General features: G+C 44.5%; 1 protein-coding gene and 1 pseudogene across 1 annotated transcript in view; both read left to right on the top strand.

Moving 5' to 3' along the window:
- LOC132484430 (interferon regulatory factor 6-like) overlaps nt 1–16174 on the top strand; it is a 97292-nt gene extending 81118 nt beyond the window's left edge. Inside the window, exons 6-8 of the mRNA XM_060090950.1 lie at nt 13625–14017; nt 14729–14847; nt 15507–16174. Coding sequence (XP_059946933.1) covers nt 13625–14017; nt 14729–14847; nt 15507–15731 — 737 coding nt within the window. The 3' untranslated portion in view covers nt 15732–16174. The remainder of the gene's footprint in view (nt 1–13624; nt 14018–14728; nt 14848–15506) is intronic.
- On the top strand, nt 1496–13530 carry LOC132484431 (U3 small nucleolar RNA-associated protein 25 homolog; annotated as a pseudogene).
- Nucleotides 16175–19567: the final 3393 nt, after the last annotated feature.

Raw genomic sequence — 19567 nt, 5'->3', positions numbered from 1 at the left:
TGTTTATCCTGTGGTTTATTGTTTTGTTTTGTTTTTCCGGTACGCGGGCCCCTCACTGTTGTGGCCTCTCCCGTTGCGGAGCCCAGGCTCCGGACTCGCGGGCTCAGCGGCCATGGCTCACGGGCTTCGCCACTCCGCGGCATGTGGGATCTTCCCAGACCTGGGGCACGAACCCGTGTCCCCTGCATCGGCAGGCGGACTCTCAACCACTGCGCCACCAGGGAAGCCCTATCCTGTGGGTTTTTTTTTTTTTTTTTTTTTTTTTTTTTTTGCGGTATGCGGGCCTCTCACTGTTGTGGCCTCCCCCGTTGCGGAGCACAGGCTCCGGACGCGCAGGCTCAGCGGCCATGGCTCACGGGCCCAGCCGCTCCGCGGCATATGGGATCCTCCCAGACCGGGGCACGAACCCATATCCCCTGCATCGGCAGGCGGACTCTCAACCACTTGCGCCACCAGGGAGGCCCTATCCTGTGGTTTTTAAGTATCCCTGCACACTCTGCCTGTCTCTAGAGTATTAAGTCCAGTTGCCCTGTTTGTACCTCTTTGTTTATTGAGGTTATTATTTACTTGCATTAAAATGTACCAATTTCAAAGGTACAGTGTGATTAATTTTGGTAATTGTATACAAGGTGTAACCACCACCACGACCCAGATATAGAAAAGTTACTTACCCTTTAAAAGTTTTCCATCCCAATTTGCCCCAACTCAGTTTTGAGACACTTGATTGAGTTTTACTGCTTTCTCTAACATCGACTCTCCGGGTGATTTAGGAAAGTCACTTTACCTCTCTGGATGTGTTTTTGCTTTTATAACATGAAAAATGCCAGAACAGATGTGTTACCAAGGGCCCTTGCAATCCTTTCAGAAAATGAGGGGGTAGGGTAAGGGCGGGAATCTCAGCCTTGCGTCCCCATTCTTCACATGGCACACGCATGTGGCAGATCCTAGTGGGAAAAGCCTGTGGTCGCATCAGAGAGAATGAGGTTTCCATCTCCTCTTTTGCTAGTGTGTATGTAACCTTTTGTAAGCTTCAGCTTTCTCATCTCCAATATCAGGCTTATTAACAAGGCCTACTTGTTCACTGTTGTTGTGAGGATGAATTGAGATGCACCGGCAGCCTTAAATGTTAGTTGGTATTTGTATTATGGCATAATATAAAGGCACTGCATTCAACCATCTTAGTTACTACACGTTTATGCAGGCTGATTCTCACAGCCAGAACAGACGCACAAAGTACACCCACCCATTTACCCACCTGGGGAAGCCCAAAGCCTCCCTGCCTGCCTTCCTTACGGGGCTCAGAGAAAAGCTGCGCAGGCGTGCATGTGCTTCCAAAGAGCCTCGCTAGGGGGCGGAATGGGAAGCAGGAAGTTCTAACGCCTGTCGTACAAGCGCGACGTAAAGCGGGTCTGCTTTATGGCACCCTGCTTCCGCCGTAAAGCGCCGTTGGCACGCCTGCGTGAGTGGGTTGACGAGACTACTTCCAGGTGAAAAACGCGACTCTTGGAGGTTGGCTGACTTGACGTCTTCCCATGGGCAAACACGGGAGCCGGAGCCGGAGCCAGAGCCAGCTGCTCAGCTCCCTAACTAAAAAGCAGAAGAAGCATCTAAGTGTTTTCGGCGAGCAGCATCCCTTCTATGACAGATATGGAGAGGCAAGGCTGGGACCGGCGCTGCCGGCGTCCTTTCCCGGTGGGAGCCCGCGTGTCCGCGCGTTTGGTCCGCCGGTGCCCCGGGGGTAGTGACAGGGCAGCTCCCGCCGCGTCCCACGCTGCCCCGGCGCCGGCCTAGCTCGCCCGGGGATCCTGGCGGCTTCCCGCCTGAGATGGGGTTCTTCACCGGTCTTCCTACCCTTTGTTGAGCCTGTAGTTTTATGCTAGACGGCACGCCTCCTGTGTGGCGACTGGGCAGAGATTTTATAAGCTTGTTTTCGTTTGATATGTTTTTAAAGAATTGCTTGGGGGCTTCCCTGGTGGCGCAGTGGTTAAGAATCCGCCTGCCAACGGAGGGGACAGGGGTTCGAGCCCTGGTCCGGGAAGATCCCACATGCCGCGGTGCAAGTAAGCCCGTGCGCCACAACTATTGAGCCTGCACTCTAGAGCCCGCGAGCCACAACTACTGATCCAGGGTGGTGCAACTACTGATGCCCGCGAGCCTAGAGCCCCTGCTCCGCAACAAGAGAAGCCACCGCTCGCCGCAACTAGAGAAAGCCCGGGCGCAGCAACGAAGACCCATAGCAGGCAAAAATAAAGAAATTAAATAAGTTAAAAAAAATAAAAAAAGAATTGCTTGGGACCCTCGACATCACCTATCTATTCAATGACCATGAGGAAACTAATGTTTGGGTAGTTGTGGGTTCCTCTATAAGTGTCCAGACTCTCAGTGATGATCTTAGTGCTCATCCCACCCCCTTTGGGCTGCTTTATCAACCGTTAGAGGGATAGTCTACTTAAGAAATTTGCTAGAAAAGGTGAACCCCGAGGGCTTTTATTTGCCAAAATTTCCCATCTTTTGGATGAGAGCCTGTTACTGTGTGACTGTAGTATTTGTCATGTGGTCTTGTTAGACTTTTTCATTCGTCTCTTATTATCTATTTGGCATATCCTTCCAAAACCTGTGCAAATGCATATGGAGTTTTTACTTGACACTAGATATAATGTATTTATACCGGTATAGTCTGCCATGTTCATTTAAAGTTGTATCATTAGACTTTTCCTAATTGCTACATACTAGTAGTTAAAGTTTAACATTGCCTGTTTCTTCTCAGGGTTCCCAGAAAGGAAGCAAAACCACAGACTTGTCAACTGGTAATGCTTTATACCTTCTTTATGATAGTAGATTCTGGACTGTTACTTTTAAGATTATATATGGTAATAAAGTTTGGCTACATTTCCACTCTTTTTGATTTTAGATGTAAGCTATATTTTAGTAATATTGCTTAGTTTTAAGTGCAGATGTCTGTTAAAATGCCATTGTGATAACTAATATAGAGTATGAAACTGTCCTGAGAGATTAGCCTGTTAGAACCTGTTAAGGAGGCTTCCCAGAGGGCTCTTGGTGAATTCTAAGAGGGAATGTCATGTTTGCTTAACATAAAATAGAGTGCAAAATCATCAAAGGTCTTATTATTTTATTACTACAGACTCAGAAATAAAGTACACTTTTTTGTTGTAAGTTTTCCTGTTGCTCCTTTAAAGGTGCCAAATGTCTGACACATAGGTTAGATCGCCTTATAACCTAAAGCTCCATGTGTTTAGTTTGCTGTCTTCCCATGTGGAACGTTAGCAGTTCAAAGAAGAGGAAGCGCTTCTAGAATCATAGCTAGATTAGCTGTTTTAAACAAATTTGGTGCTAGGTTTGGTTGAATAGATAGGATTGCATATTTGCAGAAAAGCTAGTTTTTATTTAGAAAAGTCTGAACTTGGTTCCACTGTGGGCCTGATGATAGTCGTGGGGTAGCAACAAGAACAATATAATTTTTGTTTTTAAAATCCCCATTTTCCTTTTAGTCAGAGAGTTTATAGGTACTTCAAGTTCTGAAAGTGAAGCATAGAGTGAACCAGAACAAGTTTCTGGTTACAACAGACTACTTGCCACATTAAAGGATGTTTCCAAGGAAGATGAGGAGGAGGACGAGGAAGAAGACAGTGTTATAGATGAGACAGAAAGGAATCTTGAAGATGGCGATAGTGACGACATTGTGGAGGAAGAGATGGCAGTAGAGTCTACTGACATGCGGAAGAGTAAGTGCCTTTGATGTGGGTTTATCATCTTCGCAGGGACCACAGACAGATTGCCCCAGGGGCAGGGTGCCTTGTACCATAGAGCTGGGTGAAAGCACATGGATTCAAAGCAGAGATTCTTAACATTGTTGGGCTCTGTGATATCTTCAGGAATCTGATGAAAACACAGGACTCTCTGGCCATAAAAATGCAGAAATGACATTTTTGCTTAAGATTTCCAGGATTTCATCAATCCTACTTCAAATTCCCCTGATTGAGAGGAAAGGGAACATAATTCTGTTTTTGTAATGGTCTCAGTTTATGAAAGAGATGATTGTTCCTGCCTTAGAGGCACCAAGTTTAATGGAAGATAGACATAAAATATACAAAACTTTTCAAGCATCAAATCTGAATGGAACGGATAAATATAAGGTGTTAAAGAGATGCAAAGTGGTCACATGCTGCCAGGGTACATGAGGGGAGGCTTCAGAGAAGAGCTGGGACTGAAAGCTTAAAGGAACTCTGTCTCACTCAGACATCTAGGTGACTTATTTTTTAAAAAATTATTATTAATTTATTTACTTTTGGCTGCATTGTGTCTTTGTTGCAGTGCGCCGACTTCTCACTGTGGTGGCTTCTCTTGTTGTGGAGCATGGGCTCTAGGCACGTGGGCTTCAGTAGTTGTGGCACACGGGCTCAGTAGTTGTGGCTCACGGGCTCTAGAGCACAGACTCTGTAGTTGTGGCGCACGGGCTTAGTTGCTCTGCGGCATGTGGGATCTTCCCAGACTAGGGCTTGAAACCACGTCCCCTGCGTTAGCAGGCGAATTCTTAAGCACTGTGCCACCAGGGAAGTCCCCATAGGTGACTTTTTAATTTAACTTTAAAATCAACTTGACTGAAGTATGAATTACATTCAACAAGGTGTACCCATTTTAAGTATGTAATTTGATAAGTTTTGACAAATGTGTATATCTATATTGTCATCGCCAAAGTCAAGATACAGAACACTTCCAATACCTGCAACAAGTTCCTTCTTGTCCTTTTACAGTCAGTTTCCCAGGCCTGGCATCAGGCAACCACTGACATGCTTTCTTTCACTATGTATTAGTGTTTCCTATTCTAGAAATTCATATGAATGGAAGCATACAATAAGTACCCTTTTGCATGTGGCTTCTTTGGCTCCTCATGTTGTTGTGACTCATCCGTGTAGTTCATATTAGTAATTCATTTCTTTTTGTTACTGGAATAGTAGTCCATTGTCTGGATATATCCGGGTAACTTTTTATATTCTATTATCTTAATGCCTATTTGCCTTACTGTATTTTTTTCTATACTTTAAGGTGTCACACACCATTCTTAGTATTTTCATTCATCACTTGTACTAGGATAAAAAAATCGTTGCCTCAGACTTAGGGATTTTTTAAATTTTGTTGGTTTTCCAGTTTTCTTTCATGTTTTAGGTTTTTAAAAATGAAAAGTTTGGTTTTTTAAATTATAAAAGTAATATATATTTACTGTAAAAATTTAAGAGGGTAATATAGTTAACGTATATCTCCTCCACCCTGGGATGAACACCTTTAACATTTTATAGAAACTTCCAGACTACTTTTTTATGGATATATGAGTGAATATATATTTGTGTGTATGTGCATAATGGCCTCATACATTTCTGTAAGTTAGTTTTTTCTTTAATAATATAATGTGTAACGGTGGGTTCACATTAGCTTGATCACATAGTATTCCATTGTAAATAATATGTGATAATTTAATTAGTACCCCTTCGATAGAAATGACAAAATCATTTTTTCTAGTTATTTGTTATATCAACGCTGATTTGAACATCTTTACATGTACCGGGTCAGCAGTCAAGCTGAATTTTGAAACTTATGTCTTCTACCTGAATTTGCTTAGAAGTAAATGATAGCCTAAGGAATTAGATTTCATTTGTCAACAAAAGTGTAATTATATTTATGAGTAGTAAATAATTTCACAAAATGTTTTATCAAAACTGCAGATGCGGCCTTACCTGCTAACCCTAAGGGAAAAGATGGGCATGGGCCACCTGGCACATCAGAGGAATCCCCAGAGGAGTTTACAGATGCAAAACATGAGTCACTCTTCAGCCTAGAAACCAACTTTCTCGAAGAGGAAAGAGGAGGCAACTGTTCTCTGAAAGCATCACAAGGTCAGAGCACAGCTCATGTTGTTTGAATTTCAGCTAGTGCTTAGTATGGGTGGTTGTGGTCTAATACCTGTTAAATCTCCTGTTATTGGAATGAGCAGTAATAGAAACAGGTAGTTTAACAGCTAGATGTAGAGCTGGAAAGAAATGCTTCTCCAAGATCTTTTGTGTTTTTCAGGGTTAGGCAGTGTTGCGAGTGGGCGCGGCTGTTCATGAGAACAAATAGTTGAAGAATGGTAGCAGAGAAGGCCAGTTCCTCAAAGCTCACGATCCACAGCTGGGGTCAGGGGAAGACCTCTAATTTTTTTCCCCAAGCAGGGAAGGGAGAGAAAGAGGAGAAAAGTACTTTGCATTTTTCTCTCTATCCTTCACTTGCTCTTCCTTACTGGAGCAGTAATTTTACAGATTTGTGAGACCTGGCAGTGGCTAATCTGATTGGTCCTTATTACCAGGAAGCACCTCAGAAGCCAGAAAGCTCCACCCTGTCTCCCCAGTCTCTCTCTTTATTTTTGGCTGCATTGGGTCTTTGTGGCAGTGCGTGGGCTTCTCACTGTGGTGGCTTCTCTTGTTGTGGAGCGCAGGCTCTAGGCACGTGGGCTTCAGCAGTTGTGACACGCAGGCTCAGCAGTTGTGACACACGGGCTCAGTAGTTGTGGCTCGCGGGCTCTAGAGCGCAGGCTCTGTAGTTGTGACACACGGGCTTAGTTGCGCCGCGGCATTGGCAGGCGGATTCTTTTTTTTTTTTTTTTTTTTTTTTGCGGTATGCGGGCCTCCCACTGTTGTGGCCTCTCCCGTTGCGGAGCACAGGCTCCAGACGCGCAGGCTCAGCGGCCATGGCTCACGGGCCCAGCCGCTCCGCGGCATGTGGGATCTTCCCAGACCGGGGCACGAACCCGTGTCCCCTGCATCGGCAGGCGGACTCTCAACCACTGCACCACCAGGGAAGCCCGGCAGGCGGATTCTTAACCACTGTGCCACTGGGGAAGTCCCCATAGGCGACTTTTTAATTTAACTTTAAAATCAACTTTATTGAGGTATGAATTACATTCAACAAGGTGTACCCATTTTAAGTATATAATTCGGTAAGTTTTGACAAATGTGTATATTTATATTGTCATCGCCAAAGTCAAGATACAGAACACTGGGCCATGCCTCTGTTCCCATGACTGTTACTTAGACAAGCCTGTGGTAGGCTGAGGCAGGGCTCTGCTGTCTCTGAGGTCCTGTGTCTTAGCCTGTGCCTGGGTGGGCACATCAGGTTGGTCTCATTCTGGGTCCTGACTGCCTTTTTTGGTCCCAGTGCCATTCTTCAACCAGCGGTGCCATTGAAGTTGAAATTTTAATCCTCATTTGGTTCTGTTAGCTATTCTAGACAAGAGGAAGAAGTAGCAGGTAGAATTTGGGCAAAAACCGCATTCTGAACTCAAAAAAAGTAAAAAAAAAAGAAACCCTGGAGGAAACATTAGGAGGCTTGACTGTCCTAAAGTTTCTCTGGTTGTTTGGTCTATACTGATATATTATCACCTAGAATTCTTATTTCCTGTTGTTCACCTTTATCTTAGGTCTTAATATAAGGTGCACTGCATTTGAAGTTTTACTACCTGGGTCCCTAAATGGGTCATTTAACTTTGCTTCTTACATGAGTGGGGCTGGAAGAGAAGGTTGGGTGGCCAGTGCAGACCCTGCCATTTTGATCATTTGTTCACCTCAGTTGAGTGTTGAGCATTTATATTTGTCTTCCAGTGCAGGTTAAATCAGACATGGAACCTGCCCTCAGGGATCCTGAAGTCTAGTTAGGTGAGGTAGGACATGCACATATATGTGTTGGTGTGGGTAACTGAGGGCAGGGTGGGGCGCTTGAGAGAAAGTGATGACTGTCTATAGGGGACCAGAGATGGCTTCTTTGGAGCCAGAACTGTGCCTGACACAGTAGGCTCTTGGGAAATAGTTATTTATTGTGAGTCAGGGGGTAACATTCAACGGATACTATTTGGATATATAGAAATGCGGTGAACAAGAGGATAGAATTTTCAGTTAAAGGAAGGAAAGCCACAGTGGCAGAAGAATTTGAGAGCCATGTAATTCATAAATTACATTAGAGAGGTAGGTTAGAGGTGCATGTTGAATTTCAGACTGAGAAGTTTCTTCAAAGGTTTTTGAGGTGGGGAATAATGTGATTAAAGAAATGCTTTAGGGAGATGGACCTGTCAGAAACTTTTAAGCTCTGGACTGGGATAAATGATGGGGAAAGTTGATGGGGAGAAAGATGAGTCAACATCATGAAAACAGGATGTCATTCACAGGGGAAGACTGGAAAATCCCTGTCATTTGCCCTAAGTGTTCTAATATTCTTTATTTCTGAATTAGATCCATTTGCACAACATGTAAACAAAGAACTGAAAGAAAAAGAAATCCAGGCTGTTGCCACAAATCCCAAAACTACCCACCAGCTAAAAGTAAGCATTGTTCCATCATCACAGTTACAAATGGAGAAAAGCAGTGGTCTTGGGTTTTAGTGGTCTCCCTGAATGTATGATACACACCCGTGGCAGATGGCTTGATAGGGAGCAAGACAGAGGAAGACTGGAAGAGCCCAATAAGGCACAGACATAGCTAGAAAAGGCACTGGGAAGCTGGAAGGTGGGGACCAATAAGATAAGAATGCTTTGGAGACAGGTACACCAGGGTTTAGACCAACGTCTGCAAGGGGCTATCTCATGACCTAAGGCAAGTTAATCTACCTTTTTAATCTTCACTGTTCTCATCTGTTAGAGGGGGACAGTAATGCCTGCATCAAAATAAAGTAATTTAGTTTATTGGAAGATATGTACGAAGTGTTCAGTCAAACAGTAGCTACTGCTGTTCATTTGTTTGAAATATCTGAGATAAGTTCACACCTAAATTATTCAGTATGGAGCAGTTTTTGCTTCTTTTTTCGGTGATTTTTTTTTTTTTTCACCACTGATGCTATTCATAAGAATTGGTCAGCCTTGTTTCATTGAAATTTTTATTGAGATAATAATTATAGATGCAGTTGTAAGAAATAATACAAAGGTATCCCATGTGCCCTTTGCCCGGTTTCCCCCAATGGTAGCATCTTACAAAACTGTAGTACAATATCACAAGTAGGAAATTTCCACTGATACAACCTACCTGTCTTATTCAGATTTCCTCACTTTTGCTCCTGCTCCTTTGTGTTATTTAGTTCTATACTGTTTTATCACGTGTAGGTTGCCCTGGCCACCACCACAGTCAACATACAGAGCATTTCCAGCACCATAAAGATCCCTCCTCTTCCCTGGTGCCATTTTATAACCACACCCACCTCCCTCCCCCCATTCCTAACCCTTGGTAACCACTAATCTGTTCTCCATTTCTATAATTTTGTTATTTCAAAAGCGTTATATAAATAAAATCATACAGGTTGGCTTTTTTCACGCAGCATAATTCCTTGGAGATTCATCCCAGTTGTTGGCATATATCAATAGTTAATTCTTTTTTTTTTTTTTTTTTTCTTTTTTTGCGGTATGCGGGCCTCTCACTGTTGTGGCCTCTCCCGTTGCGGAGCACAGGCTCCGGATGCGCAGGCCCAGCGGCCATGGCTCACGGGCCCAGCCGCTCCGCGGCATATGGGATCCTCCCAGACTGGGGCACGAACCCGTATCCCCTGCATTGGCAGGCAGACTCTCAACCACTGCGCCACCAGGGAGGCCCAGTTAATTCTTTTTTATTGCAGAGGTCATCCTTTCTTTATTGCTAAGATCAGCAGTTTTGTTACAGTGCAAAAATTCCCAGACTGGTATTCCACAAAATACTATTCTTTTCGATTCTAATATATGTCTCCAAAAAAAAAAAAAAAATCCAAAACAACAACAAAAACCTTGTTCCATGTCCAAGTAAATTTGGAAAACTCTGGGTCAAACGAAGTGGAACGGAGTCCTTGTTACAGGACTCAGCAGAACCTTTAGTGTCCGATCTGCATGTGACTCTCCCTGAGGGGGATTAGGTTTTGTGGTGGTTACCGAAGTTATTTGACCGTTGGGCCCCCTTTTCTTTTGTCTAGAGTAAATTTTGACTTCCTACAGTGTGGTCCACAGGACAGTTTGTGACCCACTGATCTAGTGAAGAGCTCACAAGGTTTCTAAAGTCAGAAATCTTGGGCTTTAACCCTTAGCTCTGTTCTCCTCTGTTTGTCTGAATCCTATAAGCTCTGAACCTCAGCATTTCCTAAACTGCAAGAAGAGCATTATAGTGTTTAGCTTGTAAGGTTGTTGTGAGGATAAAGTGAGAGGATCTGTAAGTTGTGAAAGGCCTTGGTAAATTATAAAGCACTATATGAATGTAAGGTACTATAATTCATTTCTAACTTAGTTCTTGATCATTTCTCCCACAGTGGCCCATCCTGGGCCAGCTTGTCTTTTCATCCAGGTTTCAACAGTTGGAAACCTTTAAACCCCCAAAGGACATTGACTTAAAGTCACTTCATCTCCAGAAGCCTCTGGAATCCACCTGGATCAAGACCAACAGCCAGTTCCTCTCTGGTCCCCCAAATTCAAGTAGCCCCTTCACACCCCTCCAGAAAGAGCTCTTCTTAATTATGAATTCTTACCGGGACCTGTTCTACCCAGAAAGGACTGCCCTGAAGAAAGGGGAAGAGATCCGCCACGTGTACTGCCTGCATGTGATAAATCACGTTCTCAAAGCCAATGCCCAGGTGCTTGCCAACAACAGCAGATGCTGAAGCCAGAAACTTGGGTTGGGTGATGATGATGACTTCAGGGACCAAGGGCTAACGAGGCCCAAGGTGAGTGGCAGCAGCAGAACTTTGCCCTCAAGGAGGCTGTAAGGCTCTAACATATGGGTCCTGGCACTTAGCAGGTTCTCAGATGGTTTAATGATTGGAATAATGAATGAGTCCAAGAATGAGCATATTAGATGGGCCAGGTAATGTCACAGCAGTGCTGCAGACAGCTCAGTGGACTGTCTCTAACAGCAGATCTAACTGGAAACTGGAGTAGTAGGTACCTCCATGATAATTCTCTCCTTAAAGATAAACCCTGATCCTACATAAGTAACACTCCACTATAAATCTCTTCTTTGTGATTGTCAGAGCTGGATGGGACCTTAAGGAGCCTTTTATTCAGTCCCTACATATTACACCTGTGGACAGAGACCCAGATTCGTAGAAGACCTTGTTAAAGAGAACCAGGGAAAAAGTAGCAGAGACAGGACTAGAACCAAGTATCCTCTTCACTAAGCCACATAAATATGTAAACCTTGGAAAACAAAATCCCTGTTTTTGCATTGTATCATTATTACTGCTTAAAGTGATGATTACATTTATGTGGCTCATAAGCCTAAGCTCCAGTGGATTGGGAGCTTAGATCGTTTAATTCTGTCTACATTTTTCATGATGTCCTGGAGCTAGATACTGTGCCACCCATACCCCCTTACCCCTTAGCCTCTGTGTCTGTATTGAAGAAGCCTCATCTTCTTAGATTCTTCTCATTGGGCTTAATAGGATTTTAGGATTTTGATACTGATATGGCTCTTAGAGATTTCTTAGTCCAACCCTCTTGTTTGATAGTTGGGGAAACCAAAGCCTAGACACTTACTTAGTGTGACAGCCGGGACAGTAACTTGGCCCTCTTCAAAACTGATCCATCATCCCTGCACTGTACCAAACTGAATCACTACACCCCTCTGGCTGTGCTGGTTGCCTTTCTGAGAAACTACCTCAGAATCTTGAACATCAGGGTAATAAGATTATCTGTTTCCATTTAGAATTGCAAAATAGAATATGAGGTAGATTACCCATGAATCACATTCAGAGTTTGGTGAATTGCCTGATCTGACTGGGGTTATATCCATTGATTGTATTGTTTACACAAGGGTAGTTAGAAGGTAATCATTTGTTAAGCATCTTCTAGTTTTTTTCCTCAACAGTTAAAATTAAGCACTTTTGGAAATGTTTGGAAAACTGAATCCTATATTTCTCATTGAAATATCATCTTATTTCAGAAATCCTTTATCAACATTTCTGAAAAATGTACTAGGAAATGTACTAGAAATGTAATGATGCTTTAGTCCTTTCCTTACCAGCTTTATTCTCAATACATCTAATTCATTTGTTCAGCATATTCCTTGGGTCTTACGGATCAAAATACTGAACTAAGTTCTGTGGGAGACAGAAATGAGTAACATTTCTTGTCCTCAAAGAGCTTTGTGTGTTTATGCCCTTGGGTTTTTGCTAATGGACACCTCTATTAACGGCATTGACTTACCTCAAAAGGTATTTCTGGGCTTCCCTGGTGGCGCAGTGGCTGAGAGTCCGCCTGCCGATGCAGGGGACACGGGTTCGTGCCCTGGTCCAGGAAGATCCCACATGCCACGGAGCGGCTGGGCCCATGAGCCATGGCCGCTGAGCCTGCGCGTCCGGAGCCTGTGCTCCACAGCAGGAGAGGCCACAACAGTGAGAGGCCCGCGTACCGCAAAAAAAAAAAAAAAAAAAAAATTCTACATTCTGCTTAAGAATTGCGCCCCCCACCCCAAGGAGCCATGAGATTGAAGTCCATAGGACATGGTGCTGTGGGTCGGAAAGATGCTCAGCCTTCAGTACTGAGCCAGGTCCTGTGTAAAGGGGGTGACACGGATGTGGTCCTTGGCCAGGGACTGTGGAACAGAGGGCTCCTTAAGTCCCCAGCAGGCTCACCTCAAGCTGTCCTTCCTTCCCCTTGCCCCTCCAAGGCTGCCCATCACTCCCTCCACAGGTGCTGATAGTGGTGCCATTCCGGGAAGCTGCTTTGTGGGTGGTACAGCTCTTCATCAGTCTTGAGGGCGACAGCAAGAAGAAAATAATTGTAAGCAACAAAAAGAGGTTTAATGGAGAGTATGGCTCAGATCCCAAGGAGAGACCACCCAACCTGAAGAGGCCTGAGGATTATGAAGCTGTATTTGTCGGCAACATCAATGACCACTTCAGGACTGGTAATTCCTCCTTGTCAAAACTGAGACCCTGAGGGACCTGAGGTGTGAGGTGCACATAGCTGGAAGCTAGAAGCCTGGAATTAGGCATTCTTTCAGAGGGTCTTCCTATTGTTCCTCTGGTGTCTTTAAACAGTGAGTCAAAAATGATACACAGGGCTTCCCTGGTGGCGCAGTGGTTGGGGGTCCGCCTGCCGATGCAGGGGACGTGGGTTCGTGCCCCGGTCTGGGAGGATCCCACGTGCCGTGGAGCGGCTGGGCCCGTGAGCCGTGGCCACTGGGCCTGGGAGTCCGGAGCCTGTGCTCTGCAGCGGGAGAGGACACAATGAGAGTCCTGCATACCACACAAAAAAAAAAAAAAGATACACAAACCAGATGCTGCCTTAGTTTTCAGCTCCTTCCAATGCCTATTGATGTAAAGACTCAGTACAAAATGGGGAGACCGGGACCCAGAACTTTGGTTGGAGAAATTCTAGCTGTTAGGGTGTGGTGACTGAACAGTGATAGTATAGATGGAATTTGAACTATTTGCTTCAAGGCAGCCTTTTGAGTGAATATTCCAGGGATATGTTGATGTCTCCCTTTGTTGCAGGAAGGATAACTATGGCAGTGGCCTTCCTGAATGCTGGTTGAAAGGTGGCTTGATCTTGATGGACTTGCATTGCATGAGTCTTAGGGATGGACGGGCAGAGCAGCAGAGCAGGACTCTCACTGTCCCCCTCCTCACCTTGCAGTGACTGACCTGGACATCAAATTTCAGTACCGTGGGAAGGAGTATGCACAGACCATGACGGTGAGCAACCCCCAGGGCTGCCGGCTCTTCTATGGAGACCTGGGTCCCATGCCTGACCAGGAGGAGCTCTTTGGTCCCGTCAGCCTGGAGCAGGTCAAGTTCCCAGGTCCGGAGCACATCACCAATGAGAAGCAGAAGCTGTTCACCAGCAAGCTGCTAGACGTCATGGACAGAGGACTGATCCTGGAGGTCAGCGGTCATGCCATCTATGCCATCAGGCTGTGCCAGTGCAAGGTGTACTGGTCTGGGCCATGTGCCCCATCGCTTGTTGCCCCCAACCTGATCGAGAGACAAAAGAAGGTCAAACTGTTTTGTCTGGAAACGTTCCTTAGTGGTGAGTCTTTTTTCAGACGATTGATGGTGGGAACTGCTCCCTGCGAGTCTGTCTTCCTCCTTCCTGCCCCCCTTTCCTGGCTCTGCAAAGATCTTAACCAAACGGTTTCTTCTGGAGGAAGTCAAGGTAGAAGGGGACCTTGATTCTGAAAAATAAAAGTGACCTGGGCAACAAAGAAGGGTGTTTCGCTCCAAAGCTATGCATTTGAAGCCAGTTTTAGGTGGTTGTGGCCCCTTTATTGGCAGAAGAAGGAGACAGCCTTATTGCTCCCCACATTCTACCAGCTTATCCTTAACTTTGGAAGGTGACCCTGTTTATCATAATCCGCAAAACATATACTCTTCTCATTTGGGACATATTTGCGTGGCAAATTTAAGCAGACATATTTAGGGAGAGCACTGAGATGTGAATTTTCCAATGTGATTTGAACCCTAAGTCTGGTTTAAGCGGTGTCCAGTAGAACTGTCTGCAATGATGAAAATGTTCTATATTTGTATTGTTCAGTATGGTAGCCACTAGCCACATGTGGCTATTGAGTATGTAGATGTAACTAATGTGACTAAGGAACTACTTAATTTTAGTGAATTTAAATTCAATACCCACATGATGTGGCCAGTGGCTACTATTCTGGACAGTGTAAAAGAAAGTGTTTACTGAGTAGGTGTGGAATGACCCAGTACCCCAAACTCCATGCTCTTCCGTGTTCTGCAGATCTCATTGCCCACCAGAAAGGACAGATAGAGAAACAGCCACCATTTGAGATCTACTTATGCTTTGGGGAAGAATGGCCAGATGGGAAACCTCAGGAAAGGAAACTCATCTTGGTTCAGGTGAGGAGATAATAATGTGTCAGCAACTCTTTGCCTTTTTATTAATGCTTTAGCCCCTAGGTCTGGACTTGAGCCCTGAGTGAGGATCCATCAGCCTCTGCGGGCTTTAATCCCATCAGATGTAGCAACTTGAGCTTTGTACATTGTACAGTAGGACCAGGCTGGAGAAAACAGTGTCCTCAAAGCAAGTGACTGATTCAGGGGAGACCTTATTCTCTTACTGACTAATATTAGAGTCTTGCTGAAACCTAATAGGATATGACTCTTTCTAGCTCTTTTGGAAAAACCTTTTGAGGTACTTTTAAGAACGTGTTCTTATTCTGGAAAGTGGCAGCAAGACCACTTGGGTTTGGCTGTGGATTTGTGCATCAAGACAGGCAGTAGATGAAATTTGGATAAAAGTCTTGCTAAATAAGCAGTTATTTATTTAGGCATGTGATGTGATGCTACTTCTAGGTTCTTTACCTTCATTTGAACCAAATTCTAAAGTGAACCTTGGCAGGATGGTCCAGAGAGATGAAGGCATAGTCTGTATCTAGACATTAAAGTGGTGGGCTTCCCCACAGCCTCACTGGTCCTGCCTTCAATCTTGGGCCCCTGCTGCTGTTTAAAAATACCCTTTCCTCAGTGGATAGCTGTGTGCTCTGTGTCCTGAACAGGTCATTCCGGTGGTGGCTCGGATGATCTATGAGATGTTTTCTGGTGATTTCACACGATCCTTTGACAGTGGCAGTGTCCGCCTGCAGATCTCAACGCCAGACATCAAGGATAACATTGTTGCTCAGCTGAAGCAGCTGTACCGCATCCTGCAAACCCAGGAAAGCTGGCAGCCTATGCAGCCCACCCCCAGCATGCAACTCTCCCCTACCCTGCCAGCCCAGTAATCATGAATGCCGTCTTCCTTCTCTTTTTTACAATATTGTACATATGATTTTTAAAATTAGATTTAACCAGCTTTTAAACCTTTCTTCTTTCTAACAATATTAGTACTCTCTGACTCTCCAGATGTGCCTTTTAAAGTTGATCTAATTTATGGAAAAATCACCCTTCATACTTTCCCTTTCTTTTTTAAACCTCCCCATGGTAGTGTAATGTAGTAGAAGGAGATTTGGCCTGGGAGTTTGGACACCAGGGTTCTAGCTGCAGCTTTGCTTCCAGTGGTGTGACCTTGAACCAAGTCGTTTAGCCTCTGGGCTTCAGATTCATTACTATAAAATGAAGGAGCTGGAATGATGCCTGAAATAATGCCAGCTTTAAAACTCTGACTCAGTGACTTCATTCTACTTGTACAAGGCAAAACTGCCTGGAACAGAACATTTCTGCCTTGTTCTTGCACCATTTTTTTTTTTTTTTTTTTTTTTTTTTGCTTTCATTAAAGTTCCCTCAAGCACTGATTTGTCCAGGATTGATCTCCGTTTGACCTGTTCTGCTAGTATAGTAAGCTGGCTCCCTGATGGGGGAAGAGGGAGGGAGGGGCACCGGCTGGTTGCTTGGGAACCAAGCTAGATATCTAAATAGAAATAGGTGCCAAAGTCTGAAAGTCACCAAGCCTGTGGAGTAAAAACTCACAAATTGAGCTTCTAAAGGGAAGCTGTTGATGTAGAAGGCTTAGGGATTCTGTAGAAGAATTGGCTGTCAGGTTTTCAACTTATCACCACTGAAATATGGGCATACCTCGGAGATATTGCAGGGCTATTCCCAAACCACTGCAATAAAGTGAATATTGCAATAAAGCAAGTCACACAAATTTTTTGGTTTCCCAGTACGTATAAAAGTTATGTTTACATTATACTGTAGTCTGTTAAGTGTGCAATAGCATTATGTCTAAAAGTACAAATGTGCATACCTTAATTAAAAATACTTGGGGACTTCCCTCGTGGTGCAGTGGTTAAGAATCTGCCTGCCAATGCAGGGGACATGGGTTCGAGCCCTGGTCTGGGAAGATCCCACATGCCGCGGAGCAACTAAGCCTGTGTGCCACACTACTGAGGCTGCGCCCTAGAGCCCGCGAGCCACAACTACTGAGCCCGCATGCCACAACTACTGAAGCCCGCATGCCTAGAGCCTGCGCTCCACAACAAGAGAAGCCACCGCAATGAGAAGCCTGTGCACTGCAATGAAGAGTAGCCCCCGCTCGCTGCAACTAGAGAAAGCCCGCGCACAGCAACAAAGACCAAACGCAGCCAAAAGTAAATAATAAATTAATTAATTAAAAAAAAGATAGACTTGATTGCTAAAAAATGGTAACCATCATCTGAGCCTTCAGCAAGTCATAATCTTTTTGCAATAGTTACATCAAAGATCACTGATCACAGATCACCATAACAAACATAACAATAAAAAAGTTTTAAGTATTGTGAGAACTACCAAAGCATCACACACAGACATGAAGTGAAAAAATGCTGTTGGAAAAATGGCGCCAATAGGCTTGCTTGACGCAGGGTTGCCACAAATCTTCAATTTGTAAAAAACACAGTATCTGCAAAGTGCAATAAAGCAAAACACAATAAAATGAGGTATGTCTGTACCACTGTATGTGTGTGGTAGACGACAGTATATAACTCAGTGATAGCCTTTGGAGAGGACAGAGCTCTCTTGTTCTTTTTTCCCTTCCTTGAGGAAGACCTGAGAGTGAGCTGGGCATCCAGGACCAACTCCTGTGACCACAGAGGAGACAGGGACAGTTCCTCCTTGTATGGAGATGTTTACAGTCTTCCTGTCATTTGGATATTTTGTGGATGGGAAAAGGGGGGTGTTAAATGTGTAAAGGTCGAGGTGAAGAAGGGCCGAGCAGTGCTTTTCTGGAAATGGCTCACCTAGCACAAACCTGCTTGTCTCCCTTCCTGGTGGAGGTAGCTGGGTGTGAACAGTTAAGGTGAAGAGTGTAGATTAAGGTGTAGAACATTGCAGCTATGGCTGCCACAAACCGGTCGGATCTATTAACGTTCGCTCTGTCCCTGACCCGTTGACTCTCTTTTGTTTTTGTTTGTTTTGTTTTTTAGGATGAGATTATACATAATTTAAACTCCAGGACCTAAATGGAAAACAAGATGCTTATCCCTGGTTGCAGGTTCCAACCCTCCTGAATACTGATACCTATGTGTGCCATGCCATATTAAGAAAGTCCATGTCTGGTCTGCTACCCTTAAAGCAAGCCACCTCCTACTTGCTACTGTAGTTGAGCTAGCTGTAAAGTTGTGCTAGCTTTATTTCAAAAGCCCCTCAATCACAAGTGGCAATGGGACTTATTTATTTAGAAAGCTTAAGCTGTGGTTTTAGGGTCTCTAAGGGACCTAGTAGTATCTGCTGTTACTAAAGCATGACCAAGAGAAATCTGGGTGTTCTCTCTAAGGGACCTAGTAGAATCTGCTGTTACTAAAGCATGACCAAGAGAAATCTGGGTGCTCAGGGGCTCAGCTGTGAGCAGAAGTTGGGCTTCTAGAGACCAAGAAACATGCAAGGTATAGGAACTTTATATTTTGGGGGCATTGTGTTGAGTGGGTGAAGTGAGGGATTTGGTCTTGATGTCTGGCTGCCTCTGTCTGTATCTGCATAGCTCAAAGTTAAAAAGAATCCACAGAAAATACATTGGGAGGGCAACTGCTGGATCTGGGCTGGTCTCTTCCCCTTATTCTGTGAGACGCTAACAGCCAGGCTGTACACCTGGGTGGGGGCCCAGAAAATGTGAGCTGGCAAAGGGTATAGAGAACGGTGTTCTTAAGTGCCAAGAAGGATTGAACATTTAGTATGTGATTGTAATGAAAAGCTGATGAATATGTTAGAGGAATGGATGAGTGTTTTTATGTGGTCTTAACCCAGTAGTGTAGTTTCTTCCTTGTTCTTTATCCTTCTCAGAACACTGGGAGAGCGCATGCAGGGCTCTCCACTGATCTCCCTCCGTGCTCCGTCTCTGGTCCTGATGCCAGGTGTCCTTTCTTGGAGACTCAGTCTGCTATCTCCTTTGGTGGCTACACCACTCATTCCCTTGGTGTTTTCTACTTCCTTGCCTTCACCTTGCTTAAGACTGGGAAGGGAGTTAGGTGGTGTCCCCAGCTTTTCATTTTCTTCACTGTCCACCCCACTAAACTAGATTAGCTGTAGGTGTAAATTGGGAGGGCAAATGTTGGATCTGGACTGGTCCCTTGCCCACATAATTAGGTCCCTGGCTATATGTTCCCATAGCACCCTATAGTTCCTCTTTCAGAATAATCAATTCCCTTGTAATTGCTCAGTTTGTGTCCTGCATGACTACAGACTTGCTGGAGGTAGGGACTGTTTGTCTTGGACTTTGCTGTCAGCCCTTAGCACAAGGTCTGGTACATAGTATGTTCTCAAATATTTATTGTTAGAATAAATGCATTAACTCAATACGTCCTTCATTTCAGAAACTGATTGCTAACTACCATGGGAAAATAAAGTAAATATGGGGATGGAAAAAATTCTAAAATTAGTTTCTGCTCTGCTTCTGACTCCCTCTGAGCTAAGAACGTTAGTGTGGGAGCCCCTACAAGCTGGACCTCCTTCCAGGCTGGCCCCACCTTTACTCTACAGTGGTCTCTTTTCACAGTCTGAAGATGCCACCAAGGTACAGCCAGGAGTGAAACTTCCAGTGTAGGTGACTGCAGTTCCCTTAGCCTCTGCCCTGCCCATGTATCAATAAATTTGGGCTATCTCTTCAGATACGAATTTTCTCAAGAAATTCTTTCCCTTCGTGGTATGG

Source organism: Mesoplodon densirostris, chromosome 2, assembly GCF_025265405.1.
Source record: "Mesoplodon densirostris isolate mMesDen1 chromosome 2, mMesDen1 primary haplotype, whole genome shotgun sequence".
NCBI lineage: Eukaryota > Metazoa > Chordata > Mammalia > Artiodactyla > Ziphiidae > Mesoplodon > Mesoplodon densirostris.
The sequence above is the reverse complement of the archived record's forward strand: the minus strand, read 5'-3'. Positions and strand labels throughout refer to the sequence as shown.